Below are 12,858 nucleotides of genomic sequence, written 5' to 3'. Positions count from 1 at the left end.
AAAACCAAAAAAAAAAAGAAAAATACCTAAATCGAAATTCCCCCTCTCCCCCCCAAAAAAGGAAAGAGAAGAAAAAAATTCTCTGTTGGCTTAGTGGCTCAGGGTTCCTCTTGGAGGAAGTACCCAAAAACAGAAAAAGAAAATGTTAAATGCGCCAGGCAGTGGTGGTGTACGTCTTTAATCCCAGCACTAGGGAGGCCAGGCTGATCTACAGAGCGAGTTCCAGGACAGGATTCAAAGCTACAGAGAAAGAGAAACACTGTCTTGAAAAAACAAACAACAAACAAAAACAAAACAAATAAGAAAAAAAAAGTTAAATGCCTGTCTGCCAGGGTATTCCCAACAACTGATCATGTCATTTGTCTCCAGGGTAACTGGCATATTGATGTTCCTGTTTCAAATGATACCTCGCAGGTAGATGGCATCTGGGGCCCTGCCTAGTATCTGTGAAGCCTTGGACTTAATACCCAGTACATAGAAAGAGAAAAGTAAATAAAATTAACTAAAACTGCACACTGTCTTCCAACCAAAACCTTCCTTGGGTTTAGTCAGATTCGGTTTAATCAGTCTTGACTAACATCCGACTTTCATGGGGTTTTTGGGCATGAAGTAAGAGGCAGAGACAGTAAAATGGGAATGCATCAGGAAGGGCGCCCAGGGGCGCATGGACACCTAGGGAGGTGATGGATGTTCACAATCTTGACTGTAGTGATGGTTTCATGGGTGTGTATCAACTTAGCAAAATTAACATTCTAAACATACAATTTATCTTTTTATATTTTTTAAAGATTTATTATGTATACAGTATACTGCCTACATATATCCTATTAGCCAGTAGAGGGCACCAGATCTCCTTACAGGTGGTTGTGAACCACCATGTGGTTGCTGGGAATTGATGATTCAGTTGGTAAAGTGCCTATCATACGGTTATGAGGAGCTGCTGGTGGCAGGGCGAGAAAAGTAGGGTTCCTCCTACATGCTGGGATTAAAGGTGTATACCACCATGCCTAGCAACTTTTGTTTTGGTTTTTGACGTAGGGACGCTAGGCAGTCAATCTTGAGCACTCCGACCTTCCTGGCACTGTCCTCCCCTACCAGGTACTGGGATTATAGGCATGTGCCACTATTCTGGTCAAAGCTTAATCTCGCACAGCCAAATCTTATCTAGTATTCAAGAACAGCACCGACACTGGCTTCAAAATTATGAGTGATGATTGTGACTGGGAGTTTCTCTTGATGGAAATGCTGGACCTCCCAGTCCCACGGCAGTCGACGTGAGAAGGCCTGTTGGTGGCTGGGTGTAGTCCAGTGCTTTATGAGTTACTTCAGCTTTGGGGAAATTATCAAGAAGAAACTTTAAAAATACTCCATAGCCGGGCGGTAGTGGCGCATGCCTTTAATCCCAGCACTCGGGAGGCAGAGGCAGAGGCAGGTGGATCTCTGGGAGTTTGAGGCCAGCCTGGTCTATACGAGCTAGTTCTGGGACAGGCACCAAAGCTACAGAGAAACCCTGTCTCAAAAAACAAACAAAAAAATATATAAATAAAAAATAAAAATACTCCATGTAATGTAATTACAAGCACATGGCTTCCTCCCTTAGCTGCTGAGAGTCTTGATGGTCCCCTTTGGTTTGGAGACAGACAGGGTTTCACATAGCCAAGCTGGTCCTCCTGCCTCTACAGGCCAGTGTCTGGCTTCCATGGTGCTGAGTGCTGGACCCAGGTCAGGCACTCTATACTATTCACATCCCAAGGCTTCCTGCATGCTAGACAGGAACTCTACCATCGACATTCCGGGTCTGCTTACTTCCCAGTAAGGGTCACTCCAAACCAAAGAAGACAAGTTAGAACTTTGCAACTTTTTATTTCTGCTTTGTATCTATTACAGTGTTTGAAACCTAAAGAAATACATTTTCTCTTCAAATTTGGATGTGTATATAAATATTAGTCTGGACTCAGCACACTCAACGCCATGTTTTCTTGGCCTATTTCTGCTCTGAAATCAAGCTTTGTTTGTCTGCCCAGGGGCCCTGAGAACATGAAAAAATAGAGTTTACAGTTCTTAGAAAAATAAAAGCAAATGAATTTAGAAAGCAAAACCTGTGAGGATTAAATTCACCTTTCTAGGGCTCTTACCTGGAAACCCAAGCTGTCCTTGGGTGATGGTTCTGTCTGCTGGGTAGCTGAGACCTCATACCCACTTAGTTTATTTAATAGGTCAAAAAAAGGCATTTCCCAAAAAAGCTGACTACAACAGCCAATACCCACCCAAGCTTCTGAGGTTTCAAGGCTTCAGGCAGACTCAGGACCCTCGAGCTGAGACTTCCTGCACATAGTATGCCATGGTCTTTTTCTAAAGCTAAACAATGGCATCAGAACCAGAGGAGCACAGGGCTCATGGGCACCATTGGCATGTGCTGGTGTGAGCAGCAGCCTAGAAATAGGTAGGTAAGCCCAAGCCTTTGAAGACACATCACACAAGCCTTTTCCCCTCTGCTGTTCAGGTTCCCCAGTTATGGCTGCTTTCTTCATAGCCAGCTTTGGTCCTGCATGTAGTTCTGGCTTCAAACAAGATGCTCTCTCAAAAGAAAAATAAGGGGCTGGAGAGGTGGCTCAGAGGTTAAGAGCACTGGCTGCTCATCCAGAGGTCCCGAGTTCAATTCCCAGCAACCACATGGTGGCTCACAACCATCTGTACTGAGATCTGATGCCCCCTTCTGCCCTGTGGGCAAACATGCAAGCAAACACTATGTACATAATAAAAAAGAAAAATAAGTTTTCATACAGATTGGGTTGGAATTGACCTCAAATTCTTCCACTGCCATGCATGTCTTATTCTGGGGTGGGACTAGGGGCTACACTGGAAACTCAAATCGGTTATGACAGCCTTTGGCTAAAGAGCAGCTTGTGGATCCCCAGAGGGGCAAATTATCGGTTTTGCTGGCCTAACAAAAGAATACAAGAGGTAAAACAGAAAAAATACTGGATGAGGTTGGTCTAGAATGCGCCAGAAGTCTATCCCTTACGGCCTCGCCATCTGAGGCTGCTGCTGCTGTTGCTGCTCAGGATCTGCCCTGGTTCAGTACATTGAGCCTTGAACCCCTCCTTCCCCAGCCTGCTAGGGAAGCTTGCCAACATCCTGTCACCCTCCTGGGTCTGCAGGGACCTGGGGAAACTGGCTTTTTGCCTTCGAGAAGTTAGACCTTGAGCCGGAATAATACCCAAGAGGATGGACACCAAACTGAGTGAAGCTGGGGAAGAGATGAGGTCAGAACAGAAAGAAAAGAAGCCTCCACAGGAGGGCATGGAGTTAAGATGAAGTGCTATGTGACCAGCAGATGGGAGGAGAAACAGTTCCTCCACGCAGGAAGGTTCTCTTTTTACTGGGTTGGTTTCAGGTAAGTAAAAAGACCGCATTTAAGAAACTTCTTTTTGCCATGGCGCCAGGCAGTGGTGGTGCAGGCCTTCAATCCCAGCACTCGGGAGGCATAGGCAGGAGGATCTCTGAGTTCAAGGCCAGCTTGGTCTACAGAGTGAGTTCCAGGACAGCCAGAGCTGCACAGAAAAACCAAAAGAACAAAAAAGAACCTTCTTTTCATCTCTTGTAGCAGAAGACAATAGCAGCCGTAACCTGTGGTTGGCTTCAGCACACAGGCTGGAGATGACTTCCAGGTACAGAGGGAGAAGCAGAAGATATAGGGTCCCAGGTAAAGGGGAACACCAGAGCTCTCCAAAAAAAGGCCACCAATACTAGCTTCTTGCAAGTGCGAATGTGTGCACAGACCCAAGGAACAATTGTGCCAACAGGACAGAACTCATAGGGTTATGCCAGAAGGCTGCAGCCAACATCAAGGCCTGTGGTCACTGGAGAGAGATGGAGACTGAAGACAGCATCTAGGAATGACCACTCTATTAGTCACTTAAGAACATCTCAGTGTGGGATGCCTAAAACAGCTAGGTAACCAGCCTTTCATCTGGTACTGGATCCAAGTCTGAAGGCAAAGCAATACTGGAGAAAGGATAGGGAAAGTAGACATTCATGGCTCATATTGAGACTCTGGCTCCAACGCAGGGGCTTAACTGTTGCTTGAGATGTTCAGAGTAGACCCCACTACAGTGTTCTGCTCTTCCGACAAGGGTGATTGATGATGGCAGTCATGGAGGGATTTTGAACTAGGAGCAGAGTTTGTAATAAAGCTGCGGGCCAGGTTAAAAAAAAAGGCTCTGCCTATTGCCTTCCCGGAAGGCCAGAGAGTAGAGGAGTAATAGTTGACTCGCCAATGTGGCCCAATGTTGGTCAAGGTTTCCAGTATAAACTGCCAGCCCTGAACTACTTTTCTTAGGAGCAGGGTCAATCTGAAAGCCAATGGCCAACAGCAAGAACCTGAACTTCAGATCTGCATGTGTGGGAGCCAAAGGGAAATCTGTGGGAACAGGAATAAGAAGAATGCTGTTTCTGGAGAAAGAGAAGTGTACACGAGGATGGGATACCCCCACTTCACCACAATGGGGTTCCACAGGTGGTCTACACCTCGATGACAGCACACCCCACTCCCTGCCCCTAGAGCTCAGTTTTAGTGTAACGTGTAACCCACTAAAACACAGGCCAGCCTGAGGTATTGAACCAGCTTTACTCAGAAGAAAATGTGTCTGTGTAACTGTCACAAGAAGGGGAAATCCAATCCAGGTACAAGGACCTCAGAAGGGAGATGCCAACAGCTCTCAAAGTATCCAGGTCGCCAAGGTTCTCTGATGACAGGAGAGGCAGCTGTGTCGCCACTTATCTGGGTAACAGGACTGGCACTGAGTTAGATAAGGCAGGCTGCTTTCTGCTCAGAAGGACCAGAGCAGCAGACTTCACCAGGCCCTGAGGCCCTCTTTGCTCCCTTCAGGTACTGGGACAATCAGCCCAGGCCGATTGACTTGAAGGCTCCAGAGGTGAGAGTTGGTCCCAAGCGGTGGCCCAGAATCCAAGCAGAGAAGAAAAGGACCAAGTTCAGTCCTCTGAGTGGGAAGCTTCTACACCTCTTTCTGGTCTTCCTCACAGTATCCCACTCACAGGCGGTTTTTGTCCTCCTACGACCTTTAAGACTGACTTACTTAATATATAGACTATAAAAAAAAATACAGAACTTTGACATTCTCTCCTTTGGAAGTAAAATATACATGATCCAACTATGGCAGAAGGAAGAAGAAAGGCCAAAGGCAGGGATTCCTGACTATCCCAATACACGACCCTAACTCCAACCTCCTCTGCAACTTATGGGTCATCAGAGCAAGGACTTTCTCCTCAGGAGAAGGAAGGACCACAGCCCACCATCTCAAGCTCAGGAGAAAACACAGCCACCTCAGAGGTTCATTCAACTCTGAGGTGAATTTTCAAGTAAACAAATGAAGTTGGGTCGCACCATTTAGGAGGTGGGTAGGATACAGGGTCAGTAGCTACAAAAGGGAAGCCCTGTCTGAAGGCCTGTGCTCCTCCCTTCCACTCACACTGGTGATGTGTCCCAGGAGAGTGAGGGGGAGGGCTTAGGCATAGGGTCAGAGGAGGGAGGGACCTTTGTCTCATGGGGGTCTCCCTAATTAGCCTCTATTTCCAGACAGTGCTGGCAGCTGGGTTCTTAAAACCAGCTTTTTTTGGGAAGAGCAACCTTAATACAAGAAAAATGTGCAAAAGAAAAAAATTAAATAACCAATCCAAGCATACAAGATTACTATTCAGTCAGAGCAAGAACACTTTGTTTTGGACTTCTCCCCTCCCCACCCCCCCTCTGGAATATTCCATCTGCTCAAGTACCCGAGATAAGAGTTACACACACCAGGGCAGAGGACTGGGATGGATGAAGCAAGATAAATGGGAAGGAAGTCACCACTAAAGAAAAGAAAAAATTTTTAAAGGTGCAAATTGATTACCTCAGTCCTCCTTTGTCTACCCCTGGGCTCCTGGGTTAAAGAATGTGTGCAGGCAAAATAAAGTGTAAGAAGAAAACCCACACGCCCCCTTCTTGTCACAAAACCCAGTGTGAGCCTCAGACGCTTCTGTCTGTCCAGAGGGTGCCCTCCAGGGAAGGGGATGAGCAGGTAAGAGCACAGTCTCCAGGGCAGCAGGTGTATGGTGGCTGCTGGTGGGGTGGCTGTTTCCCTGCCCACCAGAGGGCTGCTCTTCCGCTGGCTGGTGGTGCTTCCCATGCCCTCCCCTCCCCGGAGGCAGACATTATAGCTGGAAGCCCTCCATGGGGGCCTCGGGCTGTTGGAAGATGAACTGCTGTTGCGTCTCATCCACCTGAGGAGCCAGGCTGCTATCGTCATCTTCTACACCGAAGTAGTGCTCAATGAGGTCAAAGGCCTTCTGGTAGATTTCCTGATTCTCGTGGCTCTGGAGAAACTCGATTTTATCCAAGCCTAAGGTGGTAAGAAGAAATATATATATGGAATTTTCCTTTCCCGAGGGACAAATTTTTAAATAAAAGTAGTAAGATCACATCATTTCTTGACTTGAAAAAGGAGACAAGATCGCTTCCTCAAATTATAGAATTGCAGAAGAAAAGACATCGAAATGTCAGCTGATAGTAGAGGTCTAGGGAGCTAGAACAAACCTCAGTTGTAAAGTGCTTGCCCTGAAGCATGAGTTTGCTCCCAGGAACCCACAGCTAGATAGAAAAGGTGGCAGGCACTTATAACCCTAGTAGGGGCGGGGAGGACAGCATTGGGGCAAACTGCTTGGCTTGTCAACAGGCTTCCTCAGTGAGCCCTAGGACTGAGGGAGCACAAGTCCTCTCTCTCAAAAACAAAAAAACAACCAACCAACCAAAAAACAAAACAAGGTGTTTAGCTCTTGAGGAAGGACACCTGAGGTTGACCTCTGGCTTACACTTGGACACAACACATGTGCACACACACAAATTAGAGGTTTGAGCCCAAATTCTGTTTTAAGCTAACTCTGAGCAAATCATGATTTTGCCCCCTCTGACAAGGGTTGGTAGAGGCAATTCAGTATTTTTTTTTCTTTTTCGGCTGTCCTGGAACTTGCTGTGTAGACCAGGCTGGCCTAGAACTCAAGAGATCCACCTGCCTCTGCCTCATAAGTGCAGGGATTAAAAGACTGAGCCATCACTGTCTGGCTACAATTCATTATTTTTACAGAAGAGATTGCTGTCTTTTAGCTCCTGGTGGTAGTATCAAATTTTTGACTTCCTTCTTACACCTGTATCATATCTACTTTTGCTTTTAGCTTTTCGAGACACAGTTTCTCTGTGTAACAGCCAAGGCTATACTGGAACTCGCTTGATAGATCAGGTTGGCCTAGAACTGACTGAGTACTGGGATTAAAGGCATGTGCCACCACTGCCTGGCCATATCTACTTTTTAGGCAGGCAGACCCTATGAGAATAACAATGACCTATTGCTGCTCAGAGAAAGAAGGGACTGGTGGAACAAGAAAACTAATACTAATTAGTTCTAGCTACCTGGCTAGTCAGTACATGTCAGGTATTCCCAAGGAAAGGTCTGTAAGCATGCATGGTATAGCTTGGCTAGAACAGAAACTCATCATTGGTCTAGAAGTGGGTGTAAAGGTGTTTGTTGCCAAACCTGACAATCTTCACAACCCACATGATGCAACTGACTCCTGCAGGTTGTCCTCTGACTTCCATATCCAAATGTGACAGATCATGCGCGCTCACACTCACATGTACACACACACACAAATAAGTGGATAAATAAATGTAGTAAAAAATACAAAATAATCAGACTAAAGTTTCATAAAATGTGTGGATGTGCTCCAACATCTCCCCACAGATGGACATATGTGCAATCAGGGAGAGAACTTACCATAGGCCTCCTCAATGAGGCCACAGTAGGGATTGACCCCTGAGCCACTACGCTTGCCCTCTTGCTCTCCAAGCCGCAAGATGTTCTCTAGTCCATTGAGGGCTACTTGCACAATCTTTGAATCCATTACAGTTAGCAAGTCACACAGTGGTTTGATGCAGCCCAGCGACACCAGGTACCTGGGGACCAGAGATGAAGTAAGCTCCAAATTAATGCAGAACAAGTAAAGCTCTAGGCAGGGGCTTTGCTTCTCTCATATAGAAAACAATGAATTCTTCCTGAGTTTTGATAATCTCCTATCTTCAACTTAATCTCTACACTCTTGCTCTGCCGCACATCTAGTTCCCTGATGAACAAATCCAGAGTCCTAACGCCACACCGGCCACAATATGAATCACTGTAGACACATTGCGAAATTCTTTGGGGAGATGAAGAGATGGCTCAGGTTAGGAACACTGGCTGCTTTTCCAGAGAACCTGAGTACAATTCCCAGCAATCACATGGTGGCTCACAAACATCTATATAATGAGAACTGACTGGTGCCCTCTTCTGGAATACAGGCTATGTAGGCAGAATACTGTATTCATAATAAATCTTTTTTTTTTTTAAAGAAAATTTTCTGGGGGCTGGAGGGATGGCTCAGTAGTTAAGAGCATTGCCTGCTCTTCCAAAGGTCCTGAGTTCAATTCCCAGCAACCACATGGTGGCTCACAACCATCTGTAATGAGGTCTGGTGCCCTCTTCTGGCCTGCAGACATACACACAGACAGAATATTGTATGCATAATAAATAAATATTTATTTAAAAAAAGAAATTTTTCTGGTTCTTTATTTCCCTGAGGACAACCTCTATTGTTTGTTAATACAGATAGTCTACAATCTGGTTCCCATCTCTTTAGTTCTACGCAATATTCCTTTTACATAAATGTAGTCAAATTTGTGAAGCTCTCCAAATTCTTAGACCTTTTTGTATACTGATTTCTCATCTAACAAGCATACTATATAATGCTGTATTTAATACCCCTCCCCCCCTTTTTGTTTTTTTGAGACAGGGTTTCTCTAGTTTTGGAGACTGTACTGGAACTTAATTCTGTAGACCAGGCTGGCCTTAAACCCAGAGATCTGTCTGTCTCTGCCTCCCGAGTGCTGGGATTAAAGCTGTGCACCACCGCCCGGCTCCCCTCTGAGTGCTTTTTAAGCCTGGTTTCTTTATGTAGCCCTTGCTGGCCTGGGATTCGCTATGTAGATCATGCTGGCTTCAAATTCACAGAGATCTGCTTGTCTCTGCCTCCAGAGATCCTAGATCTAAGTCATATACCATCATGTCCAGCTTCTATTTTCTAATGAGTTTTCCTTTCTCCAGTGACCCCTTCAGTAGGTTATAGACCCTTATCAGTTTCCACCATTCCTATTGTTTAGATGATACAAAATAGAATAAAGGAGCATATGTACAAACTGGGTGGATATGGAGGCATGGAGTACAGAGGTGTGTGTGCATAATCCAAACATTTGGGAGGCAGAGTTAGGAGAGGTCAGCCTATCTCACACAGGAATCTAGACCGGCGCCCTGTATCATTTAGCAGCTTTCCAGTTAAGCCTTATTACAGTTAGACTAGGGCAGACCTTTCCCATCAAAAGCCATTTAGCTATCTGAAAACCATGAACAAAGAAAGGAGACCACACATTTAAAATGTTGGGAAAGGAATCATACCTGATTTGCTCTGGGGTTCCTCCTGATGTGGCATTAGTGATGGCCCAGGCAGCTTCTTTCCTGGTACGAAACTCTGCTTTCTGAAGGATTTCGATCAACACAGGGAAGATATTTGCATCTATGACAGCCTGAAAGAAAAATGAGGAAGGAGGATGGAGGCAGAAAGGTAGTTTAAGGAGAAAAAGCAGAAGGGTCAGGTATGATGACATGCTTGTGTAATTCCAATACTTGGGATAATGAAGGCAGGAAATCAGGAATTCAAGGTTATCAGAGGCTAGCCTGGACTCCATGAGACACTTGAGGCAGAGGTAGAATAGGATAGGTCTCAGAGGAAAAGATGAAGAAATGGCAAACATAGTACAAAAATCACTTTCAACGTAGGTTTCTCTCCGTTAACCTAAGTGAAAGTTCTTTGACCCCAGCTGACAAAGCGAGGGGAAACCTAGCTTCCACTATGTAGAGCCACTGACCAACTGGCCATGCTGACCCCAGTTGTTTTGGTGGTGATGGGAAAATATTCTACCACTGAGCTACACTGTTTCTGTGGAAGCAAATCTACCTGTATCTGAGCCCTGTTGCCAGCAGTGATGTTTGAAATGGTCCAGCAAGCTTCCTTCCGGATTGACTCCTTAGAGCTGCTCAGCAGGTGGAGGAGGCATGGGAGGGCTGAACAGTTAAGAATAACCTGGACAAAAGCACAGAAATACAAAAAAATTAGATATTTAGAGTTACCCATACTTCAAAACACCATAAACAGTGCAAACCAACCCACAGAATAGGAGAGAATACTTGGAAAACATATTGACAAGGGTTAATATCCAGAATGTATAAATGACTCCTAAAATCATAAAAACACCCTAAGCAACCAAACTAAAAATGAACAAAGGGCTTCAAAAAACATTTCTTCAAATAATGATATATAGATTGTCAATTAGCACACAAAATAGGCTCAACACCACTTTCAACAGAGGAAAAAAAAATCAAACCATGAGACAGCACTTTTTTCTCTTTAGGATAGCTGTTATAAGAGAGGGAGAATCTGGTGCTGGTAGAGATAGAAAACAACACAGCAGTTAAACTCGTAAAATTAGCATAAATTACCATGTTATCTAATCTCTTTTGCATATACAAGACCAAAAAGAAAAGCAAGCAGAGACTGGCAGCTGTATACCAGGGTCCATAGCAGTATTATGCATAATAGGGAAGAAGTAAAAGCAACATAAATGTCCAAGATGGATGAAGGGGATTTAAAAATACAGTACACGCAAACACTAGACTATCATTTAGCCTTACTAGGAAAATTCTGACACATGCTACAACATATATGAACCTTACAGACATTATGCTAAGCAAGCCAGACGTAAGGGATATTGTGTGACTCCACTTACAATGAAGTGTCTATAGCAACCCAATGGAATAAGCTACAAAGCAACAGCAAGAAAAACGAGAGCACATGCTAACTCATGGAGTTTAAACCACAACTACTAACTGAAGAAATCAAAAAGGAAATCAGCAGAGTCCTTACTTTTGAACAAGGGAAACTTACTGTGCCCTCATGGCAGGGAACATTCCTTTCATTTTACATTTCTGTGCTCAAGTGTGTACAGAGCGCACAGTATTTTACTTTTCTGTGACAGGACTTTGTTATATTGCTCAGGCTGGCCTCAAAATACTGGGCTCATGTAATCCTTTCTACTTCAGCCTCCCCAGTGGATGCACCATTCTGCTGTTGGTTTGTAGGAATTTTCATATTTTTGAGCTTTTGAGATAGGGTTTCATATAGCTGAGGATAGGCTTGAACTAGCTGACCCTTAAGGGCTAGGATTACAGGTGTGAGCCACACATGGCTCAAAAGTTTAACATGAGGTTAACACAAGGTGATATCTATGGGATCCTAAAGGTCTAGAAAGCATTGGTGGAGCCAACAGCTTTCTGTAAGGATTACAGATCAGATGTAACTCTCTCATCATGACCAATTAAATTCAGTCATTCCATTGAGCTTTCTTTTCACAAGCACTACCTGGATGATCTGTTCTAATTTAAGAGAAGAAGAAACTCTGAAAACCAGAGAGTGACAATGCTAAAGCCGTTCGTTCTCTGCTAGACCACGCGGCCTCCCATCACCGAAGACTTTTGTCCACAGGTTTGTTCTCCCATAGTTAGTCTGAGTTAAGATCCTATCTCCTGGCCGGGTGGTGGCACACACCTTTAATCCCAGCACTCGGGAGGCAGAGGCAGGGGGATCTCTGTGAGTTCGAGACCAGCCTGGTCTAAAAGAGCTAGTTCCAGGACAGGCTCCAAAACCAAAGAGAAACCCTGTCTTGAATCCGCCCCCCCCCCCCCCCCCCAAAAATCCTATCTCCCTTACCTGGGTCTGGATGTCATCACCAGTGACAATATTACCCACAGCTCTCAAGGCAGGAGACGCGACTTTGTAATCGTTGTGCCTACAAAGGAAGAACAACTCCTCAGTAGTGAAGCAACACTTCATATTCAGCCCTGCTGAAGACCAAGGCTGGCAGCATTCCTTACAGCTCCAGACACCGAGAGGTCAGCAATCTGCTGTTCATAGCTTTTTTCTTTTGTTTTATGAGACAGTTTCACTCTGAAGCCCAGATTGTCCTTGAATTTGTGATTCTCCTGCCTCAGACTCCAAATGCTGGGTTTACAGGCATGCATCACCCTGCCTATCTTAAGCTAGAACTTTTTGAACTTGGTGAAGCTAGGGAAACTTTTACCCTCTTAAACTGAAACAACTCACATCAGAAGTTCTACAAGTCTTCGGCAAACTCCAGAGTCTATGACTGCCTGGATCTTCTCATTGGGACCATCAGACAGGTACGAGAGGGCCCAGCAAGCATCTGCCAGCAAGTCTGAGTCGCTGCTGAAGAGTAGGCGAGACAATACAGGCAAACAAGGAGAGACCTGTTGGAAGCAGAGTGAGGAGGACTGAGAGCAAGGCTACGTCAGCACAATCACTGAGTCCATCACTGCCGCTCCTTCCCTACACGCAATTCTAGAGCCTGGGAATGTCATCAAACCTGCAGGCCCACCTTTGCGTTCTCCTACCAAGGCGCACAAGATGGCCTGCTACACTGGCAAGTGCCTTTTAGTTTCACATGATTTGAGACTCTCAGGGATCTTCCCAAAACTTAAAGACTTCCTATAACGAAACCTGGAATCACTATGGCTAGCAAGTAGTCCTTACCTTTGCAAATTCTGGAGGCGGGTTCTTCCCTCTGCAGAGGTTTGACAGGGCCCAGACTGCATTCCTTGTCATTGTCAGTCGTGTGGACTTAGTAAGGAGTCTGAAGGAAAC

The 12,858-nt window shown here is 45.2% G+C and overlaps 1 protein-coding gene across 2 annotated transcripts in view; it reads right to left on the bottom strand.

Annotated features, from left to right (window-relative positions):
- Positions 1-4,614: 4,614 nt before the first annotated feature.
- The window catches only part of Kpna6 (karyopherin subunit alpha 6), a 30,112-nt gene continuing 21,868 nt past the window's right edge, over positions 4,615-12,858 (bottom strand). For both annotated transcript variants that reach the window (XM_041651467.1, XM_041651466.1), the window contains exons 8-14: positions 12,748-12,847; positions 12,301-12,464; positions 11,908-11,986; positions 10,099-10,224; positions 9,540-9,667; positions 7,830-8,008; positions 4,615-6,401 (exon numbers count right to left, since the gene is read on the bottom strand). In XM_041651467.1, coding sequence (XP_041507401.1) covers positions 6,214-6,401; positions 7,830-8,008; positions 9,540-9,667; positions 10,099-10,224; positions 11,908-11,986; positions 12,301-12,464; positions 12,748-12,847 — 964 coding nt within the window. In that variant the 3' untranslated portion in view covers positions 4,615-6,213. The remainder of the gene's footprint in view (positions 6,402-7,829; positions 8,009-9,539; positions 9,668-10,098; positions 10,225-11,907; positions 11,987-12,300; positions 12,465-12,747; positions 12,848-12,858) is intronic.

Source organism: Microtus oregoni, unplaced genomic scaffold (assembly GCF_018167655.1).
Source record: "Microtus oregoni isolate MIOR12 unplaced genomic scaffold, Mior012 000005F_ref0000423, whole genome shotgun sequence".
In the NCBI taxonomy this organism is placed as follows: Eukaryota; Metazoa; Chordata; class Mammalia; order Rodentia; family Cricetidae; genus Microtus; species Microtus oregoni.
This window is presented reverse-complemented; position numbering and strand designations above follow the sequence as displayed.